The 13,772-nt window shown below is 48.2% G+C and overlaps 1 protein-coding gene across 2 annotated transcripts in view; it reads right to left on the bottom strand.

The window, feature by feature from the left end:
- The window catches only part of ADAM12 (ADAM metallopeptidase domain 12), a 361,770-nt gene that overhangs the window by 35,484 nt on the left and 312,514 nt on the right, over nucleotides 1–13,772 (bottom strand). For both annotated transcript variants that reach the window (XM_083149520.1, XM_083149521.1), the window contains one exon: nucleotides 60–168. In XM_083149520.1, coding sequence (XP_083005646.1) covers nucleotides 60–168 — 109 coding nt within the window. The remainder of the gene's footprint in view (nucleotides 1–59; nucleotides 169–13,772) is intronic.

Below are 13,772 nucleotides of genomic sequence, written 5' to 3'. Positions count from 1 at the left end.
AAATCAACGAGACGTAGAATCATTCCATGCTCTACCCTAAGCACAAACGCCTAACCTACCTGCTCTCACACTTCATAAAGGCTCCGGCAGAGTCCTTCCCGCAGTTTCCATAGGGATCTCCCGCAGAGTTCACTCTCTCAAAGCAAATACCTGGGGCGGGTTTCGCACCTGAAATACAACGCAGCAGCCAGACGTTAGTGGGATCCTCAGATGGTGACGCTTGTTGTTGGAGAGAAAGTACCAATGCACATTGTAGGAAATAAACATCCAGAGTTTATTTAGTAGAGATAATATAGAAACCAAACATTCATGTAAACATACGCTAGTATAATAAGCCAGCGAGAGATGCATTTGTGTATCTACACTGCAATAAAGCAACCTTATGAATCTGCAATTCCAGCTGACCAGCTTCATAGGAGAATGGAAACGGCTACATCCAATCAGGTGGCAGCTCCCCTGGAGCTCAGCTCTTAGTGGTTGAGGGGAGTCCCAGTGACCTTAGTAGTGGGGTAGAGCCGCCTGTTAGTATACACAGGCGACTCTGCAAGTTCGGGGTTCAGGACTTCGTTTTTTTAACCCCCTGGATCCAACTGGAAAAGAGGACAGACCTGTGGGGACCCAGGAGAAATGAGTATATGTATGTGTGCATGCATGTGTGAATGGGCGTATGCATGAATGTTAATAAAACTGTACTTTATAAACCACAGGCAGCTATAATAAAACTACTCGGGCATCAGAATACAGCGACAGTGCTCAGGAAAGCTAAAATGCTAAATTAATTTGGTGCACAGAAGTAATTCCTCATTGTGTTTTCTCTTTCTGTGAGCAACATCTTTTGTAGACCGATAATAAAATCAATGCCAGGGAAGCGAGACACATCCATTTCAGTCTAGTTATAATAACAGGAGAGACGCCGAAGCTGCCTAAATGTGCCGGATAGGCTGGCAGGTGGTAAATGTGCCCATGTCTACCTATATATTAGCTGTATGATGCATTGGCTCTATCTAGAAAGTCTTTGGAAGTTTGCACACTGTCTCCTAGTTACGGGATTTAAATTCAGACGGTCAAAATACCGACAACCGTTGGCAGACGGTCAAAATACTGACACGTTCAAAATGCCGACAATCATTAGGCCGACGTGGTCAAGTGTTGACGTGGTCAAAAGGCTGATATTTAAATTGTGAACATGTCAAAACTTTGACAGGAGTTTTTCATGATTTTTCTTTCTTTGACAGCAACTTGTTCTTACTTCACAATCCAAGTTATATTATAATAGCGTGCCGGAGCACATGAGCCATGTCGAGATTTTAAATCTCGGCATTTTGACTGTCGGCTTAATGAATGTTGGCATTTTAATCAGTTCAATGTGTATTGAACTGTGGTGCTCTTTATTTGTACTGTATTTTTGTTATTTATTCAATGTTATGCCAAGTTTTGTCTCCCTGTATTGTTCCTTTGTACGGCGCTGCGAAACACTTGTGGCGCCTTATAAATAAAATTATAATAATAATAATAATTTTAAACATGTCGGTAATTTGAATGTTGAGAAATCATACTGAACCCCTACTTACTGCTCTGTTAATTTACTGTATACATCTCCCTTAATGTCAATGAGTTACTGAAGGTCAGTGTTTCCCAAACTGTGTGCCCTGGCACCCTGGAGCACCTCAGGACACTGCCAGGACCAATGAAAATGAATTATTGCAATAGGCCATACTTACCTACTTTGAATTTCACCTCTCCCGGAGAAGCCTAGAGAGGCAACACGTCATGGGGGCGGGGGCAATGCTGACATAACTTGGCCCCGCCCCCTATACCAGAAAACTCTTAGATTCGCTGGCTGCGGAGAGGGGGCAGGGCTTAAATTATGCAAAATGCCGCTATTGCGGTAATTAAGCATAAATAGTTCTTACTACAGAGAGGTAATTGTATTGCGGTAATTAAACCAGGGTTGCCTACCCTCCCGGAATGGCCGGCAGAGTCCCGGAAATCAGGTCCCCCTCCTGGCCCCCCGGAAAGGGGGGCAACCCTCCCGCATTAACCCCAATCCCCCACGATCCGCCCCTCGGCGGGGGGGGGGGGGGGGGGGGGGTCCGCGAATAAAATGACGCAATCGCATCATTTTAACCCCGCCCCCCGCCGTGCAATGCCTGAAATATCGGCATTGCACGGCGGGGGGCGTGGCTAAAATAATGCGATCACTGTAGGCACGCCCCCAACAGGGAAGCCCGTCCTTGGCTCCGCCCCCAATCTGTCTCTTTTTAGCTCCCGGCGATAGCCCCGCCCCCCTGTATAACAGAGCTGGCTGCCCTCTCCCGGAAGGCAGCCAGCAAAAGTCTGCAAGAATGAATTAAACCTGCGGGCAAGGGGTGAGCGGGGGCTATGACCAGAAAGCGGGAGACTTGCCCACCTTCCTGGGGGGGCCGGGAGTGGGACCCGATTTTCGGGAGGCTCCCGGCCATTCCAGGAGGGTGGGCAAGCCTGTAATAGGCAAAACCAGAGCTGGTACCTGTAGCTGCCAATCAAAAATGATGTGGACTAAGCGGTGAATCCTGTCCCTACCCACATATTTATACCAAAGTAAGACATATAAACACAAATTTATTAAACCCTTTGAGTGCCAACATCTCTGTAAGAGATTTGTTCTATAAATTCAAATAAAAAATGCTGGGTAAAAAAGAAAGATTCTTTTTCCTATAGAAGGTAAAAATTACAGGTCGCTATGATGAATAAAAATGTTTGCTCGGCAATTTTCACACTTATTTTGATAAATTCACTTGGCACTAAAAGGGTTAATATAAATATTTTTTTTCTAAATATCTCAATAAGACAATTTTGGCCTAGGGGTGCCGTGCAAAAAAATTCTGATGCTACAGGGTGCCTTAATTCCAAAAAGTTTGGGAACCACTGCTGTAGGTGCAGAAGAAATCATTATTCTATAATAGGATAAGCAAAATGGCATAGGAAAAAGACAGAGGTGAAGAGAGAAACTATGCCCGCTTGGGTGAGTGGAGACCAACAAATTTCCGGGGGCAAAAATAATTGTTATTATCATTAGTTATGGGAGATAAAATATATTGCCTCTAGAAAAAGAACTAAAACTACTGCAAGAAGCGGTGAAGACTTGTGTCAAGGTCAGTGTGGGCGGACAAGGTCAGTGTGGGCGGACAAGGTCAGTGTGGGAGGTCACAGGTCAGTGTTGAGCAAGTCAAGGGTCAGTGCAGGAGCGGTCACAGGTCAGTGGTCACATCAAAGTTCAACAAAACACTTCAAATCTTAACTGTTATTGTGCCTGCAATGACAATACAACTATCTAGCATACAATAAATTAGTTTTTGGGAATTTGTATTGATTGAAGGTTGGCAATAATGGGATAACACTTAGTCAGGAGGGCAAAAGGTCTGCAATTCGTTACTCGTAATATAGAAAGGACAACGAAATGGCTGCATAGCCATGCAGTGCATTAAACATGATGAAGCTGGGTGTGGGCTTAGGGTAAAGCATGTGACTCGGAGGGGCCAATAAGGGCATGGTGTATAGCAGGTTAGCTGGGTTAATATGGGATGCAGGGGGAGGAGTCTCCCTCTCTTCTCAGAAAAATTTGAGGTGAGTGGTTGTGCTTGTCAGTGCTTGTGTGAATTCTGTGGTAATACTTAGGGGTTTTTTGTGGGAGATTTGAGGTAGAGTTGTGAGAGGAGTGTGCTGTGGTACTAGCGGAGGTTTGTGGGTTGTTTGAGGGTGAAAGACTTGGTGATTCAGGGCGCTGTTTGACCTGTATTACCTGTGGCTATGTCCAGGCCAGCTCCCCAGCGTCCTAGGCGCGCCGCAAGGGTGCCTGCTCGTTTTGCTGCCGAAGGAGGTGAAGGCCCCGCCGGGAGTGAGGCTCCGGTGGGCGCAGCGGTAGCCGCTGATGCCGCCTTGGTCTCCGCTCGTGGTCGGGCGGCAGCCGCCGGTCAAGGAAGGAGGACGGCGGCTGCTGTGCCTGCTGCGGGTAGGCCGGGGAGAGGTCGCGGCGGTGCCGCGTCACGCGCCGAGCGTGGATACGCGAGGGGTGCCCGGAGTAGTGCTGGGGCCTCTGCTCCGGTGGGGGCTACTGCCGGCGGTGCTAGAAGCGGGAGGCGGCCATTAGCCGCAGGCGAACTACAGCGCGGTGTAATGGCGGCCAGGTCTGGGAGCTCAAGGGGGCGTGGCGGTACAGCGAGCAGGGCTGCAGTGTCAGGGAGAGCTGGCGTCAGGCAGGGACAGAGGCAGCCTGAAAGGGAATCACCAATGGAGCCTGCTCCTGACCCGGAAACCCCCTTTTATGGCTATAAGCCATCTTGGGAAAGGCGGGGGTCGGAGCCATCAGGAGATGATAGGGCTGCTGGGGCAGCGGGTCGGGGTCGGGGGCAGGCAAGGGGGAGAGCATCAACCCGTGGGGGCCGCCAAGGGGCTGATTCAGCTGCGCGGGCCTCCAGAGGGGGTGCATCCTCTGCCTCTTTTGACCCTGCTTTGCTCTCTGCAGCGTTGTCCTCAGTGGCTGGTGCCCTTGCTCCCCTATTGGAAGGTGGGCCTGATGGAGAAGGGGGTGCAGGCAGCAGCGGGCAGAATGTGTTCGAGCCTATACCAGGCTGCTCTGAGTTTGTGAGGGCCTTTGGTCGTGTGCGCACTCCTGTAGTGGCTGAGGATGAGAGCGGGTTTGTGGAGTCTGGACCCGGTACGTCACGCAGACAGCCCAAGCGCAATAGGCGCTCGCGGTCCCCGAGGCCCCCTTCTTGTGTTCCCACAGGTGGTGAGGCTACCGGTCGGAGTAGGAGAAAGAAGGAAGTGACAGTCGACTTGGTGGACACGGACGTCGACGACGATGATGATGATGATGATACGTGGGAGGAGCAGGCTGATACATCAGGTGATGGTTCATCAGATGGTGAAGGGGGGTCAAGTTCAGGATCATCCTCTGAGGGCTCCCATTCCTCGCGCTATTCCTCCTCTTCCTCCTCTTCTTCTCCTGGGGGATCCGATACGGGTAGTGCCGCTAAAGCCCGTAGGAGGGCAGCTAAATATGCTAAAAAGGAGGCAGGGAAGCGTAGAAAGGGTGACAAGCGCAAGCGCCTAGCTTCAATTTCCAAGAGGGAAAGGAAGCGTAGGAATCTGCCTAGTGTGGTGCACTGCGATTATACTGCAGTCCTCCGTGGTCTTAGGGAAAGCTGTCGGAGAAAAATCCAGAAGGGCGACTTTGTGGATTTATTCAGTTTGACAGACGAGGCCAAGAAAGCCCATAAGGCTGCAAAGGCGAAAGGGGGTGTAGGTTCTGAAGCTTTCAGATCCTATGATAACTGGTTATCCGGTTTCTGTGTATTTGCGGCATGCTATTTGGAGTATAGGCCAGAGGAGCATATGAATATTATTCGCTATATTCATATGGTCCACGATATGTACAGAAAGTACGGTGGGGTTGCCTGGAGGAAGTATGATGAGCAGTTTAGGCGCAAGCAAGATTGCTTACACATAATAGATTTCGGGTGTAAAGATGTGGAGGTTTGGATGGAGGTGGCTAGGCTTCACTCTGAAGTGACAGACAGTGGCCGTCCTCCGGCGCCTGCAGCGCCTCCGAGCAATGCGCCTCAGAGGGCTATCATGGAGAGCTCGGCGGCTAAGCGTTTTACGCCTGGGGGTAGGTCATTTGCCCCGGGGTCAACTAGAGGGAAGTGTTATGCTTTTAATAATTCCTTCTGCAATATGGGTCAGCGTTGCCGTTACAAGCATATATGCATCACCTGCTCTGGCAGTCACCCCTCATCTAGCTGCTTTCGAGGGGGCCGCCCCACCAGAGGGGCGGGTCCCGCAACTTCCAGTAGACCTCCCTCCTCAGGCTCTGCTCGCTAGGGCGGTGACACCGGTTTGTGTTAAGGCCATGTCCCCATGGCTTCAAAGTTATCCTGACAGGGAAGCTGCAGAGTTTTTGTTAAAAGGTTTTTCTGTTGGTTTCAGTTTGCCAGTTAGGGGTGAAGTTAAAGGGGGGGCTTTTAGGAATCTGCAATCGGCAAGAACACATTCCTCAGTTTTAAGGGAGAAGGTCATGAAAGAGGTTCACCTGGGTCGAATGGAGGGCCCCTTTTTGTCACCTCCGATTGCTGACATGATCATTTCACCTGTCGGTGTGGTGCCAAAAAGGGATCCGGGTAAGTTTAGACTAATACAACACCTATCCTATCCGGTCGGTTTTTCAGTCAACGATGCCATTCCATTTGAGTGTTGTTCAGTAACTTACCAGTCCTTTGATGATGCACTCGCGATGGTCAGGTCCTATGGTCCTGGAGCTCTCTTGGCCAAAATTGATATCGAATCTGCATTCCGCCTTTTGCCGTTACATCCTAATGCTTTTAGGTACATGGGCTTCCGCATGGGGGATGAATACTTCATTGACAAATGTTTGCCAATGGGGTGTTCAGTTTCTTGTGCGTTTTTTGAGAGGTTCAGTACCTTTTTGCATTGGTGCGTAGAGAAGGCCTCGGGTTTGAGCGGGATCGCTCATTATCTCGACGACTTCCTCTGCGTGGGGCCTGCAGGCTCGGACCATTGTGAGTGCATCTTGCGCAGCATAGGGGACATTTTTGGAGAATTTGGTGTGCCCATTGCTGAGGAAAAGACTGAGGGCCCCACCACCTGCCTGTCTTTCTTGGGGATCCAGATCGACACGGTGGAGGGCTATTGCTGTCTGCCTTCAGACAAGGTGGAGAAGCTGAAGGTTGCCATTGCTCAGTGCAAGGGGTCTCGCAAGGTCACATTGCGTCAGGCGCAGTCCCTTCTGGGCCAGCTTAACTTTGCTTGCAGAGTTATACCAATGGGACGACTGTTTTGTCGCAAGTTGGAGCGTTCCACTGCTGGAGTTAAAAGAGCTCACCATTTCGTGCGCCTGTCAATCGAGATCAAGAGGGACCTTGTCATTTGGTCCTCGTTTTTAGAGGATTTCAATGGCATTCGCATTTGGTTGGCTCCGGTGGTGGATAGCTTCAGGTTGCAACTCTTCACTGACGCTGCGGGTTCTACAGGTTTTGGGTGCTACCTGGATGGGAGATGGTGCGCAGAGGCTTGGCCTGAGGATTGGTTGAGAGAGGGCCTTAACAGGGATATGCTGCTTCTCGAACTTTTCCCGATCATGGTGGCAATCGAGATTTGGGGGCCTTGCTTAGCGAATCGCAGCGTGCTTTTTTGGTGTGACAACTTCAGCGTTGTCCACGCAATTAACAATCAGAAAGCTAAATCTATTCTGGTGCTGAGGATCCTGGGGCAGCTGTCGCTACAGTGTTTGCGGTTCAATATCTTGTTTAAAGCAAGGCATGTTCCAGGTGTTCAGAACGAGGTTGCCGATGCGCTTTCCAGGTTTCAGTGGGAGCGTTTTCGTAAGTTGGTGCCAGGGGCTGATGCTTTCGGGGTTTCGTGCCCTCCTTATGTTTGGCAGGTCATCAGGCCGGAATGGAGGGGCTAGCGGAACTGTCGGTAGCGCCGGCTACGCTTGGGAAGTACCGCCAGGCTTGGTCGGAATGGGAAGCTTTCTCCGGAGGGTCTGCGCAGCCAGGTAGGCGGAGGCAGAAACTTCTGCTATCTTTTCTCTGGAAACTTTACAACGCAGGCAAATCCAGGGCGGTAGCAGTTAGTTATCTGGCAGGAATAGCCTTTTTTGCTCAGTTAAAGGGGCTCCCTGACTTTACTAAAGGTTTCTTGGTGCGTAGAGCTATGAGAGGCTGGTTGCGTAGAGCCCCGGTGGCCCCTGATAGGAGGCGTCCCATCGATGCTTCAATTCTCCCTTCCTTATTAGATAAGGTAGCTTGCCATGCTGAGTCCGCGTTTGAGACTCTGTTGTTTCGTTTGGCTTTTTCAGTTGCATTTCATGGGGCCTTTAGAATTCTTGAACTGGTGGCTCCTTCTAAGCATAGGGATTCTCAGTTGCTGGCATCGGACATACGGATTGAGAGGCAGGCGCTTTGGTGCAGGATTCGGCGCTCTAAAACAGACCAGTTTGCGAAAGGAAAGTGGGTGTCAATGTCTCCTGTTTCTCCAGTATCTATCTGCCCGGTAGCTCTGGCAGGGCAATACTGTTAGGATCTCCTGTGCCACGCTGTCTGGCGAGACACCACGTGACACTGGCTGGAAGGAGATAGTGACAGGACCAGGGCAGCCTCGCCAACCTGACTCCGTTGTACCCAGATGGAGTTGACGTGTGTGTGCGGGGTGCTAGGTTTCACCAATAATAGCCGCGTTCGTGGGAGCCCGTTAGTCAGGCTCCCACCTCGATGCCACCTGGTCTTATGTTAGGACAACACACACGCCAAGGCCAGTGATGAACAAGGGGAAACCTATCTACAAACAAAGAGGCGAGGACCACCCTGCCCTGCGGAGAGGGGTGCCAGTGGATAGCACTCTAAACAGGAACCCGCTGTGCTAATGCTTTAACAGGTGTAACCATACACAGTATGCTGACACACTAAGAACCGCTGACAGGTGTAACAATACACGATATGCTGACACACTAAGAACTGCTGACAGGTGTAACAATACACTATACGCTGACACAATAAGCAAATGATAGTACGGAGACAAAGAGGGGGAATCTTCCCAACTTATCTGGAACCGAGGGATATCAATATCTGGAGAAGGAATCCCACAAAGACCAACAGGAGCTGCAGGGACCGGGAGACGGATAAAGGACGACACACGGACACCGGATGGAGGACACAGCTGGGAATCAATGACAGGATGCAGGATGACTGGACACAGGAACCAGGAGCAGTGGGTAAGCAGGAACCAGGAACACTTGAGACCCTGAGGTACAAGCTATAACCGGCATGGGACTGAACAACCAGAGGGTTTATATAGAGAGCACAATGAGGTGCTGATTACACATAGCCTAAAGGTGTGCACTGCAGGCTAGGAGCCTAATCAAGACACCTGAGTCCAGAACACACAGTACTGAAAGTAACCTGCAGTGGCCCAGGCTGACCACTGGATGCCACTAGCGAGTACACACACACACAGGCTGAGATAAACCCAGGGAGAACATGAACTACACACAGAAAATGTGAATAGTACATAACACCGATCCGCTGGAGGCGGATCGTAACAAATACGAGCTTGTGCGGCCGGACTCGGATGGATCCTGGCTGTTGCACTATGATGGGTTACCTTTGACCAGGTACCAATTTGACTGGATGATGAGGCGTTGTTTGGAGAGCTGGGGCTTGGCAGCAGGGGACTTTGGTACCCACTCCTTTAGAATAGGTGCGGCAACATCAGCAGCTAGGGCAGGCTGGCAAGCTAGAGACATCAAAGCGTTGGGTAGATGGCGCTCAGCAAGCTATAGAAAGTACATACGTCCGCATCTCCTGCCCTGTTAGTCTGTGTGTGTTTGGTTTCCAGCTGTTTGGTTGTATTCCTATGTTACCCCAGCCCGCCTGTTTCCTACTCGGGGATTAGCTACGCTCTGTTGTTGGGCCAGCGTCCGGAGTTTTCACGCTTTTTTGCCTGACCTGACGGACTGAATTCGGCTTGTTAATTCGGCTAATCTGGCTCCAATTAAGAGTCCCTCAGCAGGTTCAGACGTTTTTCCTCCGGCCGAGTAATCCCTTTCATCCCGATACCCTTCCACTACCCTTCCCTCCCTTATGTGAGTCTCTTACCTATTGTGTCTAGGAGTGGCTTCAATTGATATTGAAGCAGTGCTACCGCACCAAATTGTGCACCAAACAAATTTTTTCTTTTGGCAGATCCTCCCTTAAAACTTTCATTCCTGTCCTTTGAAGAATCAATATTAATCCATCTTATCCATTTTTCCTTCAGGTGTGGGCTTCGACAACATGAGGGTGTGGGTGGTAGGTCATTCATTTGTCTATTGGGCAGGCAGGCTCATGGAGTCAGGTGAAGGTCCGGTGGTGGTTGGCTGCCAGCGTGTGCGTTGGCTTGGAGTTAGAGGAATGTCCTGGCGCGAGCTAAGGGCTTTTCTTATTGTGAAGGTGAAGAACTTTGGCCTGCCGGAAGTGTTGGTGCTTCATTTGGGCGGCAATGATCTGGGGAAGATATCGCAACTGGAGTTAAGGGCCTTGATCCTGGGAGATCTGGCCGCCATTAGGGCCGCATGGCCAACTTGCACCCTGATATGGTCATTTATAGTCCCCCGCTTGTATTGGAGAGGTGCCAGGGACTGTCGTGCGATTGACGAAGCCAGGAAAAAGCTGAATACAGCTGTGGCTCGTTGGGTTATACAGGCTGGTGGTGCTGTGGTACCGCATGAGAGGATTAGATTCAGGTTTCACCAGCTATATAGGCCTGACGGGGTACATCTTGTCAAGGCAGGCTTGAAGATATTTGTAGAGGATCTGTTAATTGTGGTAGCTTCGATTCAATAGTATGGTGGCGGGGCGGGGTCTCCGGGACCGGAGCCCCGCTTTGGCGGGAAAGAACGGCAAGTTCATAGATTTTAGATTAGTTAATAAGTTTTGGTAGTTGCGGAATTGGCTTGTTTTTCGGTGCACTCGCCTCTCGTTGGCTTAGGCCTTTCGCTGGATTACCCGCCCGGGGACTGCGAACCCACCCGGATGGGTGGGTAGTCAATGTTGTAGGTTGAGTGGATACCGTTTTATGAGTTAGGCTGATTTACGCAAGTTAGTTCGGGGGGTGGAGCTTAATAAGTTTTAGCCGTTCTTTCTGGCCACCATAAAATAAAATAAACATTAAAATAAATAAAACTTCAAAAATTTAGTTTAAAGTTTAAATAAACTCAGCTAACAAATTCTGCCAAATCCATGTCTCCGAGTCTTTATTTTAGATAAGGTTTTATAGAAGTATAAGTACATCAATTTACATGCTACGGTCACACATCTGCTGATATGATGTTTAGGACAACGAAATGGCTGCATAGCCATGCAGTGCATTAAACATGATGAAGCTGGGTGTGGGCTTAGGGTAAAGCATGTGACTCGGAGGGGCCAATAAGGGCATGGTGTATAGCAGGTTAGCTGGGTTAATATGGGATGCAGGGGGAGGAGTCTCCCTCTCTTCTCAGAAAAATTTCCCGCCCTCCCTTCCCTAATGTTTTTTGTTTTTGGGGGGGGGGGGGTTAGTCTTGGTGTTAATCGCGTTAGCTGAGGGGTGGGAAAGAACGGCAAGTTCATAGATTTTAGATTAGTTAATAAGTTTTGGTAGTTGCGGAATTGGCTTGTTTTTCGGTGCACTCGCCTCTCGTTGGCTTAGGCCTTTCGCTGGATTACCCGCCCGGGGACTGCGAACCCACCCGGATGGGTGGGTAGTCAATGTTGTAGGTTGAGTGGATACCGTTTTCTGAGTTAGGCTGATTTACGCAAGTTAGTTCGGGGGGTGGAGCTTAATAAGTTTTAGCCGTTCTTTCTGGCCACCATAAAATAAAATAAACATTAAAATAAATAAAACTTCAAAAATTTAGTTTAAAGTTTAAATAAACTCAGCTAACAAATTCTGCCAAATCCATGTCTCCGAGTCTTTATTTTAGATAAGGTTTTATAGAAGTATAAGTACATCAATTTACATGCTACGGTCACACATCTGCTGATATGATGTTTAGGGTTGTATTTCATGTATGTCGGACACAGTACAGGCTTTTCCAGTGGTATAGTATGGTTATTGCCCAGCTCAGACCTGCTCACTGGGCTGCGTTTTTTCAGAGCCCAACAAACAGGTTAATGCCGCCCCACCCCAAATCCCTGTGCAGGGCTGCAAATGGATGTGTGCGGGTACAAACTGCACATTCCCATTACTAAAAAACTGCACACTCTTGTTCCTAACAATCTGCACACTCCCGTTACTAAAAAAACATACACTCCCGTTGCTAAAAAACTGCACACTCCCGTTACTTAAAAACTAGACACTCCCATTACCAAAAGACCGCACAGTCACGTTACTGAAAAAAAACAAAGTCCCATTGCTAAAAAAACGCATACCCCTGTTGCTAAAAAACTGCACACTCCCGTTACTAAAAAAACTGCACACTCCCGTTACTAAAAAAACTGCACACTCCCATTACTAAAAAAAACTGCACACTCCCGTTACTAAAAAAAACTGCACACTCCCGTTACTAAAAAAAAACTGCACACTCCCGTTACTAAAAAAAACTGCACACTCCCGTTACTAAAAAACTGCACGCTCCCGTTACTAAAAACACTGCACGCTCCCGTTACAAAAAAACTGCACACTCCGGTTACTAAAAAAACTGCACACTCCCGTTACTAAAAAAAAACTGCACACTCCCGTTACTAAAAAAAAACTGCACACTCCCGTTACTAAACAACTGCACGCTCCCATTACTAAAAACACTGCACGCTCCCGTTACTAAAAAACTGCACACTCCGGTTACTAAAAAAACTGCACACTCCCGTTACCAAAAGACTGCACACTCACGTTACTAAAAAACTGCACACTCCCGTTACTAAAAAAAACGGCACACTCCAGTTACTTAAAAAACTGCACACTCCTGTTGCTAAAAAACTGCACACTCCCGTTACTAAAACAAACTGCACACTCCCGTTGTGAAAAAACTGCACACTCCCGTTACTAAAAAAACTGCACGCTCCCGTTACTAAAAAAAACCTGCACACTCCCGTTACTAAAAAGAAACACCAGAAATCGCAATTGATTTCTGACTTTGTCTAAAAATTCCCACCCTATTACATGTGCAATTTTTGGACAAATTGCATGTGCGATATGGTGCACCTACTGTAATTCCATCTAGCCCCATGTGCACTGTGTAAGCAGGATGATTGCCTCTCTATGTGGCAGGGTGTCTTTCATGGCAGAGGACCCCTTAGTTCCCTTTGGCACGGAGTCTCATTAAAGCACCTGTAAGCACCATAGTTACCGTACTGATTAAAGCTGTTTTTATTCCAGATACGATGAACATCTGCTTTCCAGCTCTTACAAACTTTGTTTCATTCCTTTCAGTACACAACTGCATCTTATTTTCCACTTGCAGACCTCATGGCTCCTCAGCAATATAATGAATTCCATAACCTCTCTCTCACTAATTAGTTTGAGAAGTAATTAGCATGTTCTCCTGGATGATATTCCTAGTTCTCTCCCTCCCCTGCTCTCATCTAGGTGTCCTCGCTGTACAGCGGAGAGCTTCTGGAGTGAATTATCAGGGGCTTGTCTTACTATTATCATATATATATACAGTTTCTTATATAGCACAGCAGATTCCGTTGCACTTTACAATCGTAGACAGTGATAAAACAAACTGGGTAACAACAGACAGACTTGGAGATAAGTACAATCTATACAGTTTGATGTGTAACGTGTAACATTGATCTGCATCTGTAAACGCATATATTACAGAATAAAAGATAATAGCAAACACTTGACTTGATATGGTAACGTGGGGTAGTGTACATCAATGCACTACTATATGTCAGTTAATTTGGGGTATGTACAGTACCGGATTAAACTCTGTGGGGGCACCACTCGTAAATGATCTCTTAATAAATTTTTAATTTTACCAACTATGATCTGGAAACTAATGTAAATCTGAGGTTTATGGTTGATGTACTTTAAGTTGTTAATAATTTCTGTATTGCAATGTCCATAGTCTGGTGCCTACTTTGCCTATTTTGGTAGTCCGCCACTTGGTAGTAGAGTATCCGAGGTGTTGCTGTATGTAAATGTGAAGTCTACCGTTCAGGGGTGAATATGTGCGGAGATAAGAGGAAAATGATGACAGTCTCCGATGTAGGGTTGCTGTCATTACGGTCATCCTTAAGAATGGTTGTCAT

The sequence above is a fragment of the Crinia signifera genome, chromosome 6, assembly GCF_055691185.1.
Source record: "Crinia signifera chromosome 6, ASM5569118v1, whole genome shotgun sequence".
Classification (NCBI taxonomy): Eukaryota; Metazoa; Chordata; class Amphibia; order Anura; family Myobatrachidae; genus Crinia; species Crinia signifera.
This window is presented reverse-complemented; position numbering and strand designations above follow the sequence as displayed.